The sequence below is a fragment of the Podarcis muralis genome, chromosome 7, assembly GCF_964188315.1.
Source record: "Podarcis muralis chromosome 7, rPodMur119.hap1.1, whole genome shotgun sequence".
NCBI classification, from domain to species: Eukaryota; Metazoa; Chordata; class Lepidosauria; order Squamata; family Lacertidae; genus Podarcis; species Podarcis muralis.
In genome coordinates, this window is record NC_135661.1 from 62,380,467 (window position 1) to 62,393,985 (window position 13,519).

Below are 13,519 nucleotides of genomic sequence, written 5' to 3' on the forward strand. Positions count from 1 at the left end.
TTAACACAGAGGAAGCGGCTAGGCGATGGCTTTCCTGGCATGGAGATAAAGCAGTGGGGAAACATTCATTTGATCCATTTCCATCTCTTCTGCCCAGCTTCACTGAGGGCAGGTGTGTCTCCTCTTCAGCCTTCCCTCCATCCCCAGCTCAGCTCTTATTAAGTTCCTAGAGTAAAGGACATTAGGGTGATGCCCTCTTTCTCCTCTCAGGCCAAATAAGATTCATGATGTGTTTTTATCTTGCCTGCTGACAACCGGCTGTTTTATTTATTTACTTTTTAAAAAGACTCTGCCCCCTTCCTCTAACACTGGCTATCAGAACCTCTGATGGCATCCCTCAAAACAAAGAAAAATTGAAACGTTTTAAAAATCAGTCAACACTTTAATCACCAAGGAGTCAAAAGACACAGAAAAACATTGCCAAAGCGGATCAGTAAAGCCAGCACCAAAAAAATATATAATGACTGAAACAAGATGGACGTTGTCTGTTTCTTAGATTACAGTGCCTTGTGCCCTGTCTAGTAAAGGACTTTGATAATCAGAAAGCAACCACAGTAAAAATCCAACCTCTGCTCATTTCATGCCTAATCTCTAGAACAGGGGCAGGAACCGGTGACACTGGAGATGTTTTCTAGCCTTCAACTCCAATCAGCCCCAGCCAGCATGGCAAAAGGACTGGGGTGAAGGGGATTGCAGCTGGAGAGCCTCAGTTGACCCCCATATTCCTGCCCTGAGGGAAAGATCTCCTGCATAAGAGCCTCTGGTGGCCATCTCAGTGACAGGCAGGTGAAGAGGGGAGATGGTGGGACCTTAACAGGTCCACAGCAGGGCGAGAGCTTTTCCTCTTCTGGCGAACTTCCTCCCCACCCCATGTTCATCATGAATGCCAAAGAGTATATAAGTGCAGGAAAGCATTTGTCACCCTTTCCAGAGGCAGGCTTGCTGAGAAGCACTCTCCCAGCAGGCAAATACTGGGGGGAAGGCCGCGGCTCTGCCTGGGATGCAGAAGGTCCCAGGTTCAATTCCTGGCTGGGAATGTCCTGCCTGAAATCCTTGAAAGCCACTGCAAGTCAGTGTAGACAATACTGAGATAGGTGGGCCAATGATCTGATGTTTAAAGGAAAGCAGCTGTATCTTAGTGGACAGACCACAGATCAGTGGTAGGGGCAGCTGCTTCTCTCACATAGTAGCCAACAAAATCCTTCAGTGCCACTCAATGAACCCCACAGAAATGGTTTGCCCTGAGCCAAAAAAGGGACTGTCCTGTGCCAGGTGTTGTTCTTGTTTTTAAGTGTGCTTCTATTTTCTCCCAAGGATTACCCAAAATTTATTTCACACATCCCCTTCCATTTCCTTCCTCCGCTTCCCCGAGCTATGAAATTCAAAGATTAAGGCAACACCCGGCTAATTTAGCACTTATGCCAGGCCTAAGATGGGAAAGAACACTGGTGAACGGGGTAACTGAGAAAGACCCAAAGTCTAGCTGCCATCGATTTAAAGCAGGAGTAGGGACCCTTAGGACTCTGCTGGTTGTGCCCCCACCCACCCCGCCCACAGCCCTCACTGGCTCTGCTTCACACCCATTCTTGCCTGATTGAAATGTGTCCCTTAAGTCTGACAATTATCTCTGGCTTGTCTGGATGGAGGGTAAAGAAGGGATTGTGAGTGTGTGTAGAAATTAACCTGTAGTACAAAGGTAAAAACTTCATTTGTTGCTGTGCCCGCTTTTGCCTGTGGTCCCTGCTCACCACTGGCATATGGCCCTCAGAAAGTCACCCAGGAGGGAATGTGGCCCCTGGGCTGAAAAGGGGCTTCATCCCCCGATCGATGGTGATTTCAAGGTCACAAACGCCCCCCTGGATCATACACCCACAGGACCCAGTTTATACCAAGTTAAAAAGGACCGAGCAAGGGGAGGAGGGGTGGAAAGCACACAGACAAAAAAGGGCCAACAAGAGATTTGCTGCCATTTCCGAAATCTCCCCTTCTGTCCTCTCCAGTTCAACACCCCCTCACTCAAACTTTGACTTGGTGGATCTCCCTCTTCCCCGGATATTGAGGAGAAGCAGAAGACCCAGGGAGATAGTGGCCGGGGCACACATGGCAATGGGCTCCTTCAAAACCAAGAGGCTGTAGATGGCACCTGCAAAGAGACAAAGGGGGAAATGTTTAAAAAATTAATTGCAAAAAGAGGAGATTCATTGGCCAAACGACTCTCCACCCCACAGCAATCTCTAGCCTTGACTTGCTCCTGTTTTTGTACATGTTAGTCATACCTGGGAGTAGACCCCCTGAAATTAATGGGCATCGTTAACTTAGGGTTACCTGTGGGACATTATTGCAGTCAAACCCATTCATGTTTTGCCAGATAGGAACATGAAGGGACTAAGGCTTACATAGCTTTCCTGTAAAATTTGCTGGAGAGAACTCTGTGAAATCACTTGGTCTGCCTTGGTGGGAATACTTCCTGCCTAGGCATCTCTCTCTTTCTTCATCATGCCAAATTTCAACCAAAAATTAAGATGCATAAAAATAAATCAACAAGAGTAAAAAGAGACCCACTGTAGAAGCGGTTTTAAAAAAAGATATTGAAGACAGCTAGATAATGCAGTCTCCTGACATCCCTTATAAAGCAGGGATCCTACTTTTTCTGCTTTAGAAAACTTCAGCTCCTAAGTCTATGCATGCTTACTTGGAAGTAAGCCCATTAAACCTTCCCTGGGACTTCTGAGCAAATATACATAGGATTGTGGTGTTCAGGCTGTTTGTTCCCTGGGTCAGGGGCCTGCTTTTTCTGGCACATGAAACTCTGCAAAACATCATACACACAATGATGCTGATGTATAGAAGAAAAATGTATCCTTCTGAGCAGCATCAGCCTGTTTGCCAGTCTTGATAAATAAAACAGCTTCACTCAGTTGCTGTCCAGCTTTCCCTTCACCACCACCACCCTCTGACTAGATCTCCTGCTCCTCCGGTCAGTTTTACCCAGAGGAACTCAGGGGCCTGATAAAATCCAACTGTAGCTTTAAGGGAGCCAGGAGTGATTATATCAGTAGTCAATTACCCAAAGCTAGAAAAATGGTACATCTGTAATAATAATTTTTAAAAAGGTTCCAGGCGGTTGGTATCGTCATGAAGACGGGTGTGCGTAGCATTAATTAAGGTCAGGCTTTTGAATAAAAATAGAATTTCCCAGTTGATGTGAGGAACTTTTGCAAAACAGTGGCTTAATTAGCAAGCAACAGGGTTAACTAATTAGCTTCTGGTGCCCCCTACTGGAACATGCACAAACAGACTCGCACTTTGTCATGCGCAGAAGTTGGGCAGCTTTGAACAGAGTCATGTTTATTATTTGTAACCAAATAAAACATCAACATGTAAATAATAGGGACTAAAGAGCTACATTATAAGCCAGTTTCCTTGTGAGGAGAGCAAATGGTGCCATTTGTACTTTTTATTTTATTTTAATTACAGGTTGAGAAGACAAAAAGCAAGCAATCTCTGCACTGAGGCAGCACTTGCTTCCCAAGCAAGATCAAGTGATTACCTTAGAAACAATTTTATGAGGTGGGACAGAGCTCAAACTCAAGTAATAAGGGGGATTACCTTGGTTTTGAAGCTATGTGAAAAAAGCAGGCTTCTGTGCTTCGGTAACACAGTTCAACCTGCTGAACTGAGATCTGCTTTTACTAAAGCCAGAGAATAATTCTTAGGCCCTCCAGATGTTGGCAGACTCCAAAGTCCATCAGCTCCAACCAGCATGGCCAATGGGAGTTGAGGTCCAACAGCATCTATAGGGTCACAGGTTCCCCATTCCTGACCAAAGTGATATACTATGTTTAACCCTAAAACCAATATGGCTGACACCCATTATTTATAAGCATACACTTGAAAAAAAAAACACACTGTTGCTTTCAGCCCCAATACAGCCTCATCTGTAGTTGAGATCAGAAACACTCAAGAACTTCACTCAGGGCAACGCCATTATCCAAGAGGCTGGGTTCTACAGCCTCTCCCTGCAAAGACTGAAATAAAAAAGGACGGTAAGAAACTTAAAAAAGAAGAAGAAAGAAACACTCAAGAACGAGGACCTTCAGCCAGACTTCAGCTCCTGAAGAACAGTTGTACTTCAGTGGCAGAACATCTGCTTTGCACGCAAAAGGTCCCAGGTTCAGTCCCTGGCATGTCCAGGGAGCACTGGGCAAAAGACTCCTGCCTGAAGGCCTGGAGAGAGGCTGCCAGTCAGTGCAGGCAATACTGACCTAGAAGGGCCATTGGTCTGACTCTGTTCCAGCAGCCCCTCTCTACCTTGCGGAAGGGAAATAGCCGACCCCTGCATAGCTCTTACCTATCATGACGATCGTGAGCACAAAATTGCTGATTTCCTGCAGCAGCTGAGGCCCAAAGGCCATGAGCAAACCAGCCGACAGTTCTATCCAGCCCACCGTTTCCAGGTACTGGATCGGCTCTGGCTTGTAGCCAAACTCCTTCAGAGGAAAGGCGTCGGCAAACTGCACAAATTGCGATTTCTGGAACAGAGAAAAGAGTTTTAAAAGCGCCAGTGTGGTGTAGTGTTTAGGGTGCCCACCCAGGACCTCCTTGGAGGAAAAGTAGGATATACCGTATTTTTCGCTCTATAAGATGCACCAGACCACAAGACGCACCTAGTTTTTGGAGGAGGAAAACAAGGAAAAAAAATATTCTGAATCTCAGAAGCCAGAACAGCAAGAGGGATCTCTGCGCAGTGAAAGCAGCAATCCCTCTTGCTGTTCTGGCTTCTGGGATAGCTGCACAGCCTGCATTCGCTCCATAAGACGCACACACATTTCCCCTTACTTTTTAGGAGGGAAAAAGTGAGTCTTATAGAGCAAAAAATACGGTAAATATAATAAATTCATAAATCAGTAAGTGTAAAAGAGATAAATGGGTGGTGGTGGTGGTTCAGTGGTCACCCTACCTTGCAAACATCCCCAGAAATAGGAAGTGGGTCCATGAGTGAGATGGCTGCAAAGGGGTGAATGGCAGGTGAAGAGAGGAGCCACACAGAAAGTGCCCCTCCTTTTCCAGTGAGTGGTTGGCTCCTCCAAGTTACTCTCTAGGTCCATGTTTCTCAAATGTGAGTCCCCAGTTGTTGTTGGGACTACAACTCCTGTCATCCCTAGCTAGGAGGACCAGTGGTCAGGGACGGTGGGAGTTGTAGTCCAACAACAGCTGGAGACCCAAAGGCTGATAAACACTGCTCTAGAACAAGAGGGCACCGACCTATTTTGAGCTAGTTGGCACACCCGGAATGTTGAGAAAGTTATGGGCACTGGTCACAAAATGGATGCTACGGGAACATGGCATAACACAAAATGGATGCCATGGGTGGGGCCCATAATGGCTGCCACATCAAAAAGAGCAGAAAAAGTGACAGGGCCATAAAACGGTGCAAGCATGTCCCCATAGAATCATATGGTATACAAGTATCATAGAATCGTAGATTTGAAAGGAACCACTAGGATCATCTATTCCAACCCCCTGCAATGCAGGAATCTTTTGCCCAACATGAGGCTTGAACCCACAACCCTGATATTAAGAGTCTCAACAGAGCTATGCCAGAGTAATAAAAACCATCCAATAATGCCATAAAAAAAATAAAACAGTGTTAATTAAACACTGTGGAAGGATGAATTCTTGATTGCCTGCGCAGGCCTGGCAGAATAGACAACTTTTCAACAGACACATATTAGGGAGAAGTGTGCATTCAATACTGTATTAGTGAAAATAACATGCAGAAATGAATTATATTATATTAGAGGAATTTGCAAAAATGTGCCTATTAGTAAACTGAATACAGTGGTGCCCTGCAAGACAAACGCCTCGCAAGACGGAAAACCCACTAGACGAAAGGGTTTTCCGTTTTGGAGGCACTTCGCAAAACGAATTTCCCTATGGGGTTGCTCCGCAAGACAAAAAAATCTTGCGAGTCCCCGCGGGTTTTTTTTGCTCCCCCCCCCCTTTTCCTAAGGCGCTAAGCCGCTTATCAGCTGTTCCGCTGATAGGCCGCTTAACAGCTGATCGCTGAAAGCCGCTAGACCGCTGTAGCGCTAATCTGCTAAACTGTCAATGGGCTTGCTTCGCAAGACGAAAAAACCGCTAGACGAAGAGAATTGCGGAACGGATTCTTTTCGTCTTGCGAGGCACCACTGTACATAAATATGTTTATTAGGAGCAATCTGTACAAAAATTATAATTTTCATGAGGATTAAAAAAAATAATGAATGATTGCTGCAGAAATGTAGAGAACTGAATTTAAGACTGCAAAAATGAGAAATGAGAGAACCGACATGGCCAGAGCCTTCCATCCCTCATGAAGCTGCATCTCATTGCTCAAGCTTTTTCAGAGAGGCCTAAAGGGGCAGTGGTACACATGGCAGTGGGTTTATGTACACCCATATACAGGCCGAACTTAAAGTGGAAGCGTCACACGTGATCCAGCTCCCCTTTTAGGTTTGGGGTGGCACCAAGGCCAATGCTTTGGATTCAGCACAGATAGCAAGTCAAACCTTTGTGCCTTTCCACCTGCAAGGATGCAGACATCTTGGTGACATCCCCTCCAGCCACTGGGTGGGGAAATGTTGCAGCTATAAAGCCACCGGCTTAGAGAGGTCCAGAATGAAACTCTTCAATCCAACCCCAAACTATTTTAGATATTGTTCCGTATATTTGTTGTTCTGAATTGCACATTATAACCTTTTTGGCTTTCTGAGTCCATCCTTATATTTTTTTTTAATGGCAGGCTCAATAAATAGACTAATCACACTATTGTACAACTGAATCAATTATCAGTAGGCAGCATTTGATAAATTCATGTTTACCCAAGCGAATCTGGTTTGGGGAGTACTGGCTAGAGTTTTCTTCTTTTCTGTTGAATTCCCGCCAAACTCGACTAGTGAAATGGAAAAGGCTCACAAAATTCAAACCCCAACCCGATTCGCGCCAAAACAAAAAACTGTTTCAGCAGGCAGCCAGGAGAGGGCGGAGATGTCAGATTTGGACAAAAACCGATTCATCTAAACCTACTCGAATTATCTGGGGTTCTGCTATGGCAAAATAGCCAACAAGTAATCCCCAAATCACAGATTTAGCTCTGACACAATCCGGAGTCCAAGACCGCTCCAAAACTGTTAAAAGCCCGTCCACACCGCGCGCGCATTTATATCAAATCCGACAGGCGGGATTAAGAGCTGCAGAAGCATTATTATTGGGCGGACACTGCAAAAACGATAAGCAACTGTCTGTCGTCTCTAACAGGATTACAATACTCTGCGTGCCCAACCCGATCCTATGCAAGTGCATTCGGAAGTATGCTCTGCTTTGTTCAAGGGTGATGGGGGCTTACTCCCAAGTAAACGTGCACGGGATTGCAACCTAACGCGCCAAAGGCAATGCACACACGGGCTTTTATAAAAGCCCCGATGGATCCAATAGGCGACTTACTTCCGAGTATAAGCGACCAGGCTCTGAACCGTGCAAATCTGGCGCGTATACTCGTAAGTAAATCCGTGCACTGAGTGAAGAGTGAGCATCCTCCCTGCCGTAAAACCCCGCGACGTTTTACCTCTGCTTAAGGAACGTGTCCCGGGAATAGGCCAGGCGAGGGATCCCCCTCCCCTCCGCAGAACTCACTGGCGCTTCCTTGCGAGTAAACGCGTGCTGCGGGTGGGCTGCGCGCTTCCTCGGGAGTAATAAGCCTTTATTCCGGGCAAGCACGCATGAAGGATCGGTTGCACGATTTAATACCGGTGGGGAATAAAGAGGGGGTGTTTTTTGTTTTTTTTTTTTGGTTTTAATAGCCTCTGCGCAGCTTCGCCCACACCCAGTTGCAACAAATTGCAAAGCAAAGCGGAGGAGGGCTCCTTTGCACGCTTCCCTTTCTTCCCCCCACGCACCCAAAAAAAAAAAAGCCATTGCTAAACCGTTTTCCCTTCCCCTGCACACCCGATTCGCCGCTCACCAGCTGCTCATAAACTTCGCCTGAAATCCGATCGGTCAGCTTGACGACCCCGCAGACGGAAAAGAAAAGGCCCAGGAGCACGCGGATGGCGGAAAAGAGCAGCGCCATGGCTCTGGCTTCGCTCGCTCTCCTTCCCTTTCTTCGGCTTACTGGTAGCTGGGGCGGGGGGAGGGGGAGGGGAAGAAACACTGGAAACGGGGAGGGGAAGAAACGCAGCCACCAAAAATGGGGTTTTTCCTTGTCTTCTTTCCCACCCACCGCTGGCTCCAGTAATCGAACCGGCGGCGCAAACGCGACACAGTCGCGACAGAGTTGGGTGAAAGACGAGGCGCTGTTTTGCAAGTAAATAGGCGGTGTGATAACGGCCTGGCACCTTTGAACGGGCGAGGGTGTCCCTAAGCATGTGCAGAGAGCTTGATTAAAAGCCGAGGGTCGCTGCTGCCTGCTCTTAGCTGTTTAAGGACTTCGCTTTGAAGAACGATGCTTAAGGATAAAATTGATCATAAATCAAGACCACCTACAGATAGTATTTTAATGTTGTAAAGCGGAACGCTGTGTCCAAACCAGTTCTGCGCTGGTTCGATTCTTTAAATATACATTTTATATGTAATATCACCCCTAATTAATACATGGTAGGATGCAAACAATGTAACGTGTCACAAAATAAACACAAATTATTGTTATTCATCAAAACCAAATTAAAAGAGGCAGTAAAACAACAGAGCAATCACCAAGTGCTTGAAATACCTTGTCAAATAAGCAGGTTTTGTGCTAGAAATGTATTTTGTACTTATGTGGTGATTTGCAGGTGGGGTCTTCCACAGGCAGTGAAGGGCTGGCCATCATGTTTCAGGTGGCAAGCTTAGGACTCATCAGGTCTCGACCTCAGAATAGGTGCAATATCAAAGGAGGAGGTTCTGAGCACCTACAGAGTGGCTTTCCCTAATCGCTGGAAATAATTTGTTCGGTGATGAGGAAAAGACACTAAGAACGTAAGAGGTTGCTGGCTAAGGCCAATGGCCCATCTCGTTATCACAGTGGCCAGCCAGGTGCCTGCAGGAAAACCTCAAGCTAGATCCAGGCACATGAGTGCAAGCCCCTCTTGGTCTGCAGCAATAAATAGCCTCCCCCTCCCCCATGAATTTGCCCAATCCTCTTCTTTGCAAGTATGTGTCCTTGATCTTTGATAATGTCTCTTGCTTGACTGGGTGGAGAGGGCTGGGGCAGAGGAAGGGGGTGCGGGTGCGGGGGGTGCAGACCCCCCCAGGTGTCCCCACTGAGGGGGTGACAAAATGCCAGGCAGCACGCACCGCGGGGCCTGCAGCGCACCTGAGCCACGTGTCTCTCCAGGGAGAGAGACGGTGGCTTCAGCACACGCAGGCTCCATGCTGCCCAGACGGTCCGCCCACTGCCTCCCCCCAGCTGTAGGGCAACTGAGTGGGAGGAGGCAGGCAGACCCCGGAGGCCCCATGGTGCGCCCAGCCCCCATGGGCAGCTTGCGCCGCCCCAGGCGCCTGAGCTACTTCCTTCGCCGCTGGGAGAGGGCAGTGTTAGTGCAAAGAGAAACCGCCCTGCCATAGAACTAGAAAAGGAAAGGGAAGCTTTTTAATGTCTAATGTTTTATTATGTTTTTATATTTCAAGAGTGCAGAGCAAAGACAAGCAAGATGAAGGAACCTCACCCCATTTGGAAAGGAACCAGAGGAGGAAACAAAGAGCTGTGAGAAGGCAGCGACCTTCAGTCCCCACAACTGCCCCATAAGTGCAAGATCTACTAGGATGAATTACTGTGCTCACTAGGCCTGGCCTTCTGAGCCGATTACTTTAAATAGTTAACTTCACTGGCACCGTGTGAGTTATTGCCGACCTGCTCTTGACACCCACTCTGATACCACACTAGAAAGTAGATTCCTCCAAACCCCCACCCTCCATTCCCAGCTAGCTATGGGTTGAATGTTTTTCAGGAACTGGAATCCTGCAGGCCGAGATCATTTGGGTTTATTGTCCATCTCTTCCAAGAAACCTTCATCCAGTGACTCAGCATCAGAACACACTTTCCCATTGGGGACATAAACATGGATCTCTGTCTTTGGTCTTGTAATCTGGGGAAGCAAAGATGAGTTTGCTCTAGATGATGATGATATGCAGGTCATCCCACTGACCATTAAGTCCTGCATTGTGGAGTGAGCAGCCAGCCTGCGAGATCCCTGCGGAAGATCACACCTAGCTTTGCAGGGAGAGGGCTTCACAGCAAGCTGAACAGGGCTGGTAAAGTGAAGGTAGGTGCATTTTTGCTTCAGGCAGCTGCCCGGCCTCCTAGTAGAAGAGAGGTTGTTCAGAATTCCAACACCTTTTGGCTGAACTGGTCCAGCAGGAAGCTCTAGGAAAGGCAGTTTTACATTCTTCCAGCTTTTGTACCTGTTCTGGTTAATTAAAAAGAAATCTCAATGTTTGGATTGTTGGAAGCAGTGTTCAAAACTCCCATTGTTCTAGGCGCATTTTGCGACAGGGAATTTCATTAGCGCAAGCAGTTTCTGAGCTCTGGGCGCAGTATTGCACCCAAGATTTCAGATTAAAACTGCAGAATGGAAGGAAAGGAGGATGTTTTTCTGCTTCCCCACTTCTAGCTACTCTCTGAAAAGTGGAGAAGAGACCCTCTTAAGAATATTAGGCAGGTGGGAGGGGAAGGGCAGTTCCTTCACTTTGCAGCTTTGTATTCTTGTTATTTAAAAAAGTGTGCCTAGACATCCCGTTTTTGTGCCCATAACCTAGGTTTAAGAGGCCATTTAGTGCCTAGCTTTCATATCTCAGTTTCTAACACTGGTTGGAAACAACTGGCAATGTTTTACACCAATCCCATAAACTTTGTCTTATACAAAGCCAGACCACTGGTTCCTCTGAAGCAGGAATGGTCAACAGTGCCGTCCTGATGCTGTTGGACTCTCATCAGCCTAAGGCAGCATAGCCAAGGGTTAGGAATGATGGGTGTTGAGTGTCTTCCACCAGTTGTTTACTCCTTCTCTAAAATACCTTTCACACAACTTATCCTCCAGAAAGTGGGGCAGAGTATTGAACCAGACATCCCTACCAGCAATGCATTTGCTCCACCTGAATGTCACATAGACATTGCTCTGAAATTTAGATTTGAGGAGCAGCAGTACTGTGGGGAGCAGGCAAATGAGACACTAGGGCTAAAGGACACAAGGCAGGCGCTTTGCTTACTGAACTTGTTTTCTGTTCAGCTACCTGCAAGTTTTCCGAAAGCAAAGTGTCACCAGGGTTTTTTTGTTGTAGGGAGATAGGGAGCTACTATTCATTAGTACAGTGGTACCTCGGGTTAAGTACTTAATTTGTTCTGGAGGTCCATACTTAACCTGAAACTGTTCTTAACCTGAAGCACCATCGGAGCACGATTTCTGCTCTCATCCTGAAGCACTGTTTCTGGGTTAGCAGAGTCTGTAACCTGAAGCGTATGTAACCCGAGGTACCACTGTACTCCATGATCATCTTAAGATTCCAGGAGAATCAAGTTATAGACAATTTTATTTTGAATGGCTTAAAATTATTCAGTGGCACTGCAGTGTGCAAAAACCCTGGGACACGTCCTCAACAGTTGTTTCCATACTGCTGCATCATAATTTCTTGTGTCAACTTTTTTACCTTGAAACTTTGTGTCTTGGTTTACCACCACCCATTTACATAGCAGGCAAAGCCAAAGTTCCTCATTTTATAAAATGGAAATGTACAGCTATACCTCAAGGCTTCTCAGAAGGCAGAAGAGCAGTAAGAGAAGAAAACTCACCTGAGGAAGGAGTCGGCTGCACTTCTCCATTAACTTCCAGCTGCCAGGTTGGTAACTACCAAGATGGGAAAAGCGTGTAGGTAGGCATGGAATCAGTGGAGCCCTCCCTGTGCCCACAAAAACAATATTGGCACTGTAGTCTCTCTTCATTACTGCTACCAGTCAGGTTAGGCTCCTTAATGAGGAGGGCAACTGCAGTCTTATTTATGAATGACCCCCAGCTGCTTTTTCCTCTGTTTCCATCGGATCGTAGTTTGACGATGAATAATTCAAAACTTGAACTCTATGCAGTATTGATGAGCAACAGTGTGGGGTTAATTTTGCCAACAGGCTTTGTAACAGGAGCCCTTCCCTCCTAGAGAAATGGCCACAGCACTAATAGAAAATAGTCTAACATGAATGGAAGTGGGAGAAGAGCCTCACAGTTTGCACAAAAATATCAAAGCGTAAGGAAGGGGCTGTTTTTGCTTGCCTTCAGGAATAGAATACATCAGCAAACCAACCCATTTTTTAAGGAATTTGCTTAACTTTCCCAAAAGAAAAACTTTAAAAATGGGCTTTCATAAAAACAAAAGGACTAATTCAATAAACACAGCCTGAAAAGTTCTGTGTTTTTCTGTTGATATTTTGTAATTTAAAAGATGAACACATTAGCTAAAAATTGTATCCAGAATGGCAAATACTGGTACATCCACAATGTATTTTTTTAAGTGCATTATAAAAACACATTCTTAATTTTAAAAAATTTAAGTGTGTTAAAACACTGTAGAGAACTGAAAACATTCTTTTGTCCAATAACTCAAGAGCTGCCAGGAACATGGTTATTTAGTCATAAAATGCCTGGATAGAGGTGTTTTCAAAGCCTATGAAGGTGCATCTCACTAAGGCAGGATGATCAAACACACATCCCCAAGGGCTGCATACACCCCAATGCCATTTGTGGTAGCCCATTGCTGCCTTTCCAAAGCCTGGTGCTGGGCTTTGAGACAGAGGCGTAAGTGCTGACAGTGTCCTACAGTCCCACATTCTAAAAGCCAAGTTAGTGCTTTCCCAGCTTTGGGAAAGACAGGGCTCTAGGACCCTACCAGAGCCTTGATGCGAGGGCTTGGGGGAGGCATCAAATCTTGGCCATACTCCCCCACCCCACCCCCTGCAGTGTGCCGCGTGTGGGTTCCGCATCCAAGTATTCTTGTGGCCCACTTGATACGAAAAGTTGGACCACCCTATACTAGGTGCAATCCACAAATAATGAACCACCAGTGAATAGGCCCCATCACAGGTCAACACCAACCAAGCAGCCCCCGCTTGTGGCACCAGCACAAATGCCCAACCTGCCAATTTGTAGGGTCCGAGATGGTTGATACTGAAGAAAACACTCTTTCAGGTACTTGGATTTAGGGCACAGTTCCAATCAGCCCTGACCACTGGTCCTGTTAGCTAGGGATGATGGGAGTTGTAGTCCCAGAACATCCAGGCCGTTTGCCTATGCCTGATTTAGGGCTTTATCTGCTAGCACTAACACCTTGATTTTGGCACAGAATCTCACTGGCAGCCATTGAAGTCCTCTCAGGGCCAGTGACTTCTTAGTAGCATAGGAGATGCATTCTGCATTACCTGCAGCCTCTGAACCATCTTTAAGGGCAACCCCATATAATACATCACAGTATTTCAGGACAGCCAGTCACCAGAGCATGAGGCTACCCCTGCTGCACTGAA

General features: G+C 46.4%; 1 protein-coding gene and 1 long non-coding RNA gene across 2 annotated transcripts; one reads left to right on the plus strand and one right to left on the minus strand.

The window, feature by feature from the left end:
• Nucleotides 1-361: 361 nt before the first annotated feature.
• Nucleotides 362-8,136, minus strand: TMEM35B (transmembrane protein 35B). The gene is made up of 3 exons (XM_028738962.2): nucleotides 8,003-8,136; nucleotides 4,352-4,532; nucleotides 362-2,143 (listed from the first exon to the last, which is right to left on the minus strand). Exons 1-3 carry the CDS (start codon nucleotides 8,108-8,110, stop codon nucleotides 2,013-2,015), a joined length of 420 nt encoding a protein of 139 aa, XP_028594795.1. The 5' UTR covers nucleotides 8,111-8,136; the 3' UTR covers nucleotides 362-2,012.
• On the plus strand, nucleotides 8,025-10,451 carry LOC144328443 (uncharacterized). The gene is made up of 2 exons (XR_013393694.1): nucleotides 8,025-8,154; nucleotides 9,646-10,451. It is a non-coding gene; the product is annotated as an uncharacterized LOC144328443 (long non-coding RNA).
• The last annotated feature ends 3,068 nt before the right edge of the window (nucleotides 10,452-13,519 follow it).

What these genes read in the sequence shown, in the direction of transcription:
- TMEM35B (XM_028738962.2), bottom strand. Translation starts at nt 8,110, where the DNA reads ATGGCGCTGCTCTTTTCCGCCATCCGCGTGCTCCTGGGCCTTTTCTTT. An exon ending in GCGAAGTTTATGAGCAGCTG is followed by an intron (nt 4,533 to 8,002) that starts GTGAGCGGCGAA and finishes TCTCTGTTCCAG; the next exon opens with AAATCGCAATTTGTGCAGTT. An exon ending in GCTCACGATCGTCATGATAG is followed by an intron (nt 2,144 to 4,351) that starts GTAAGAGCTATG and finishes GTCTCTTTGCAG; the next exon opens with GTGCCATCTACAGCCTCTTG.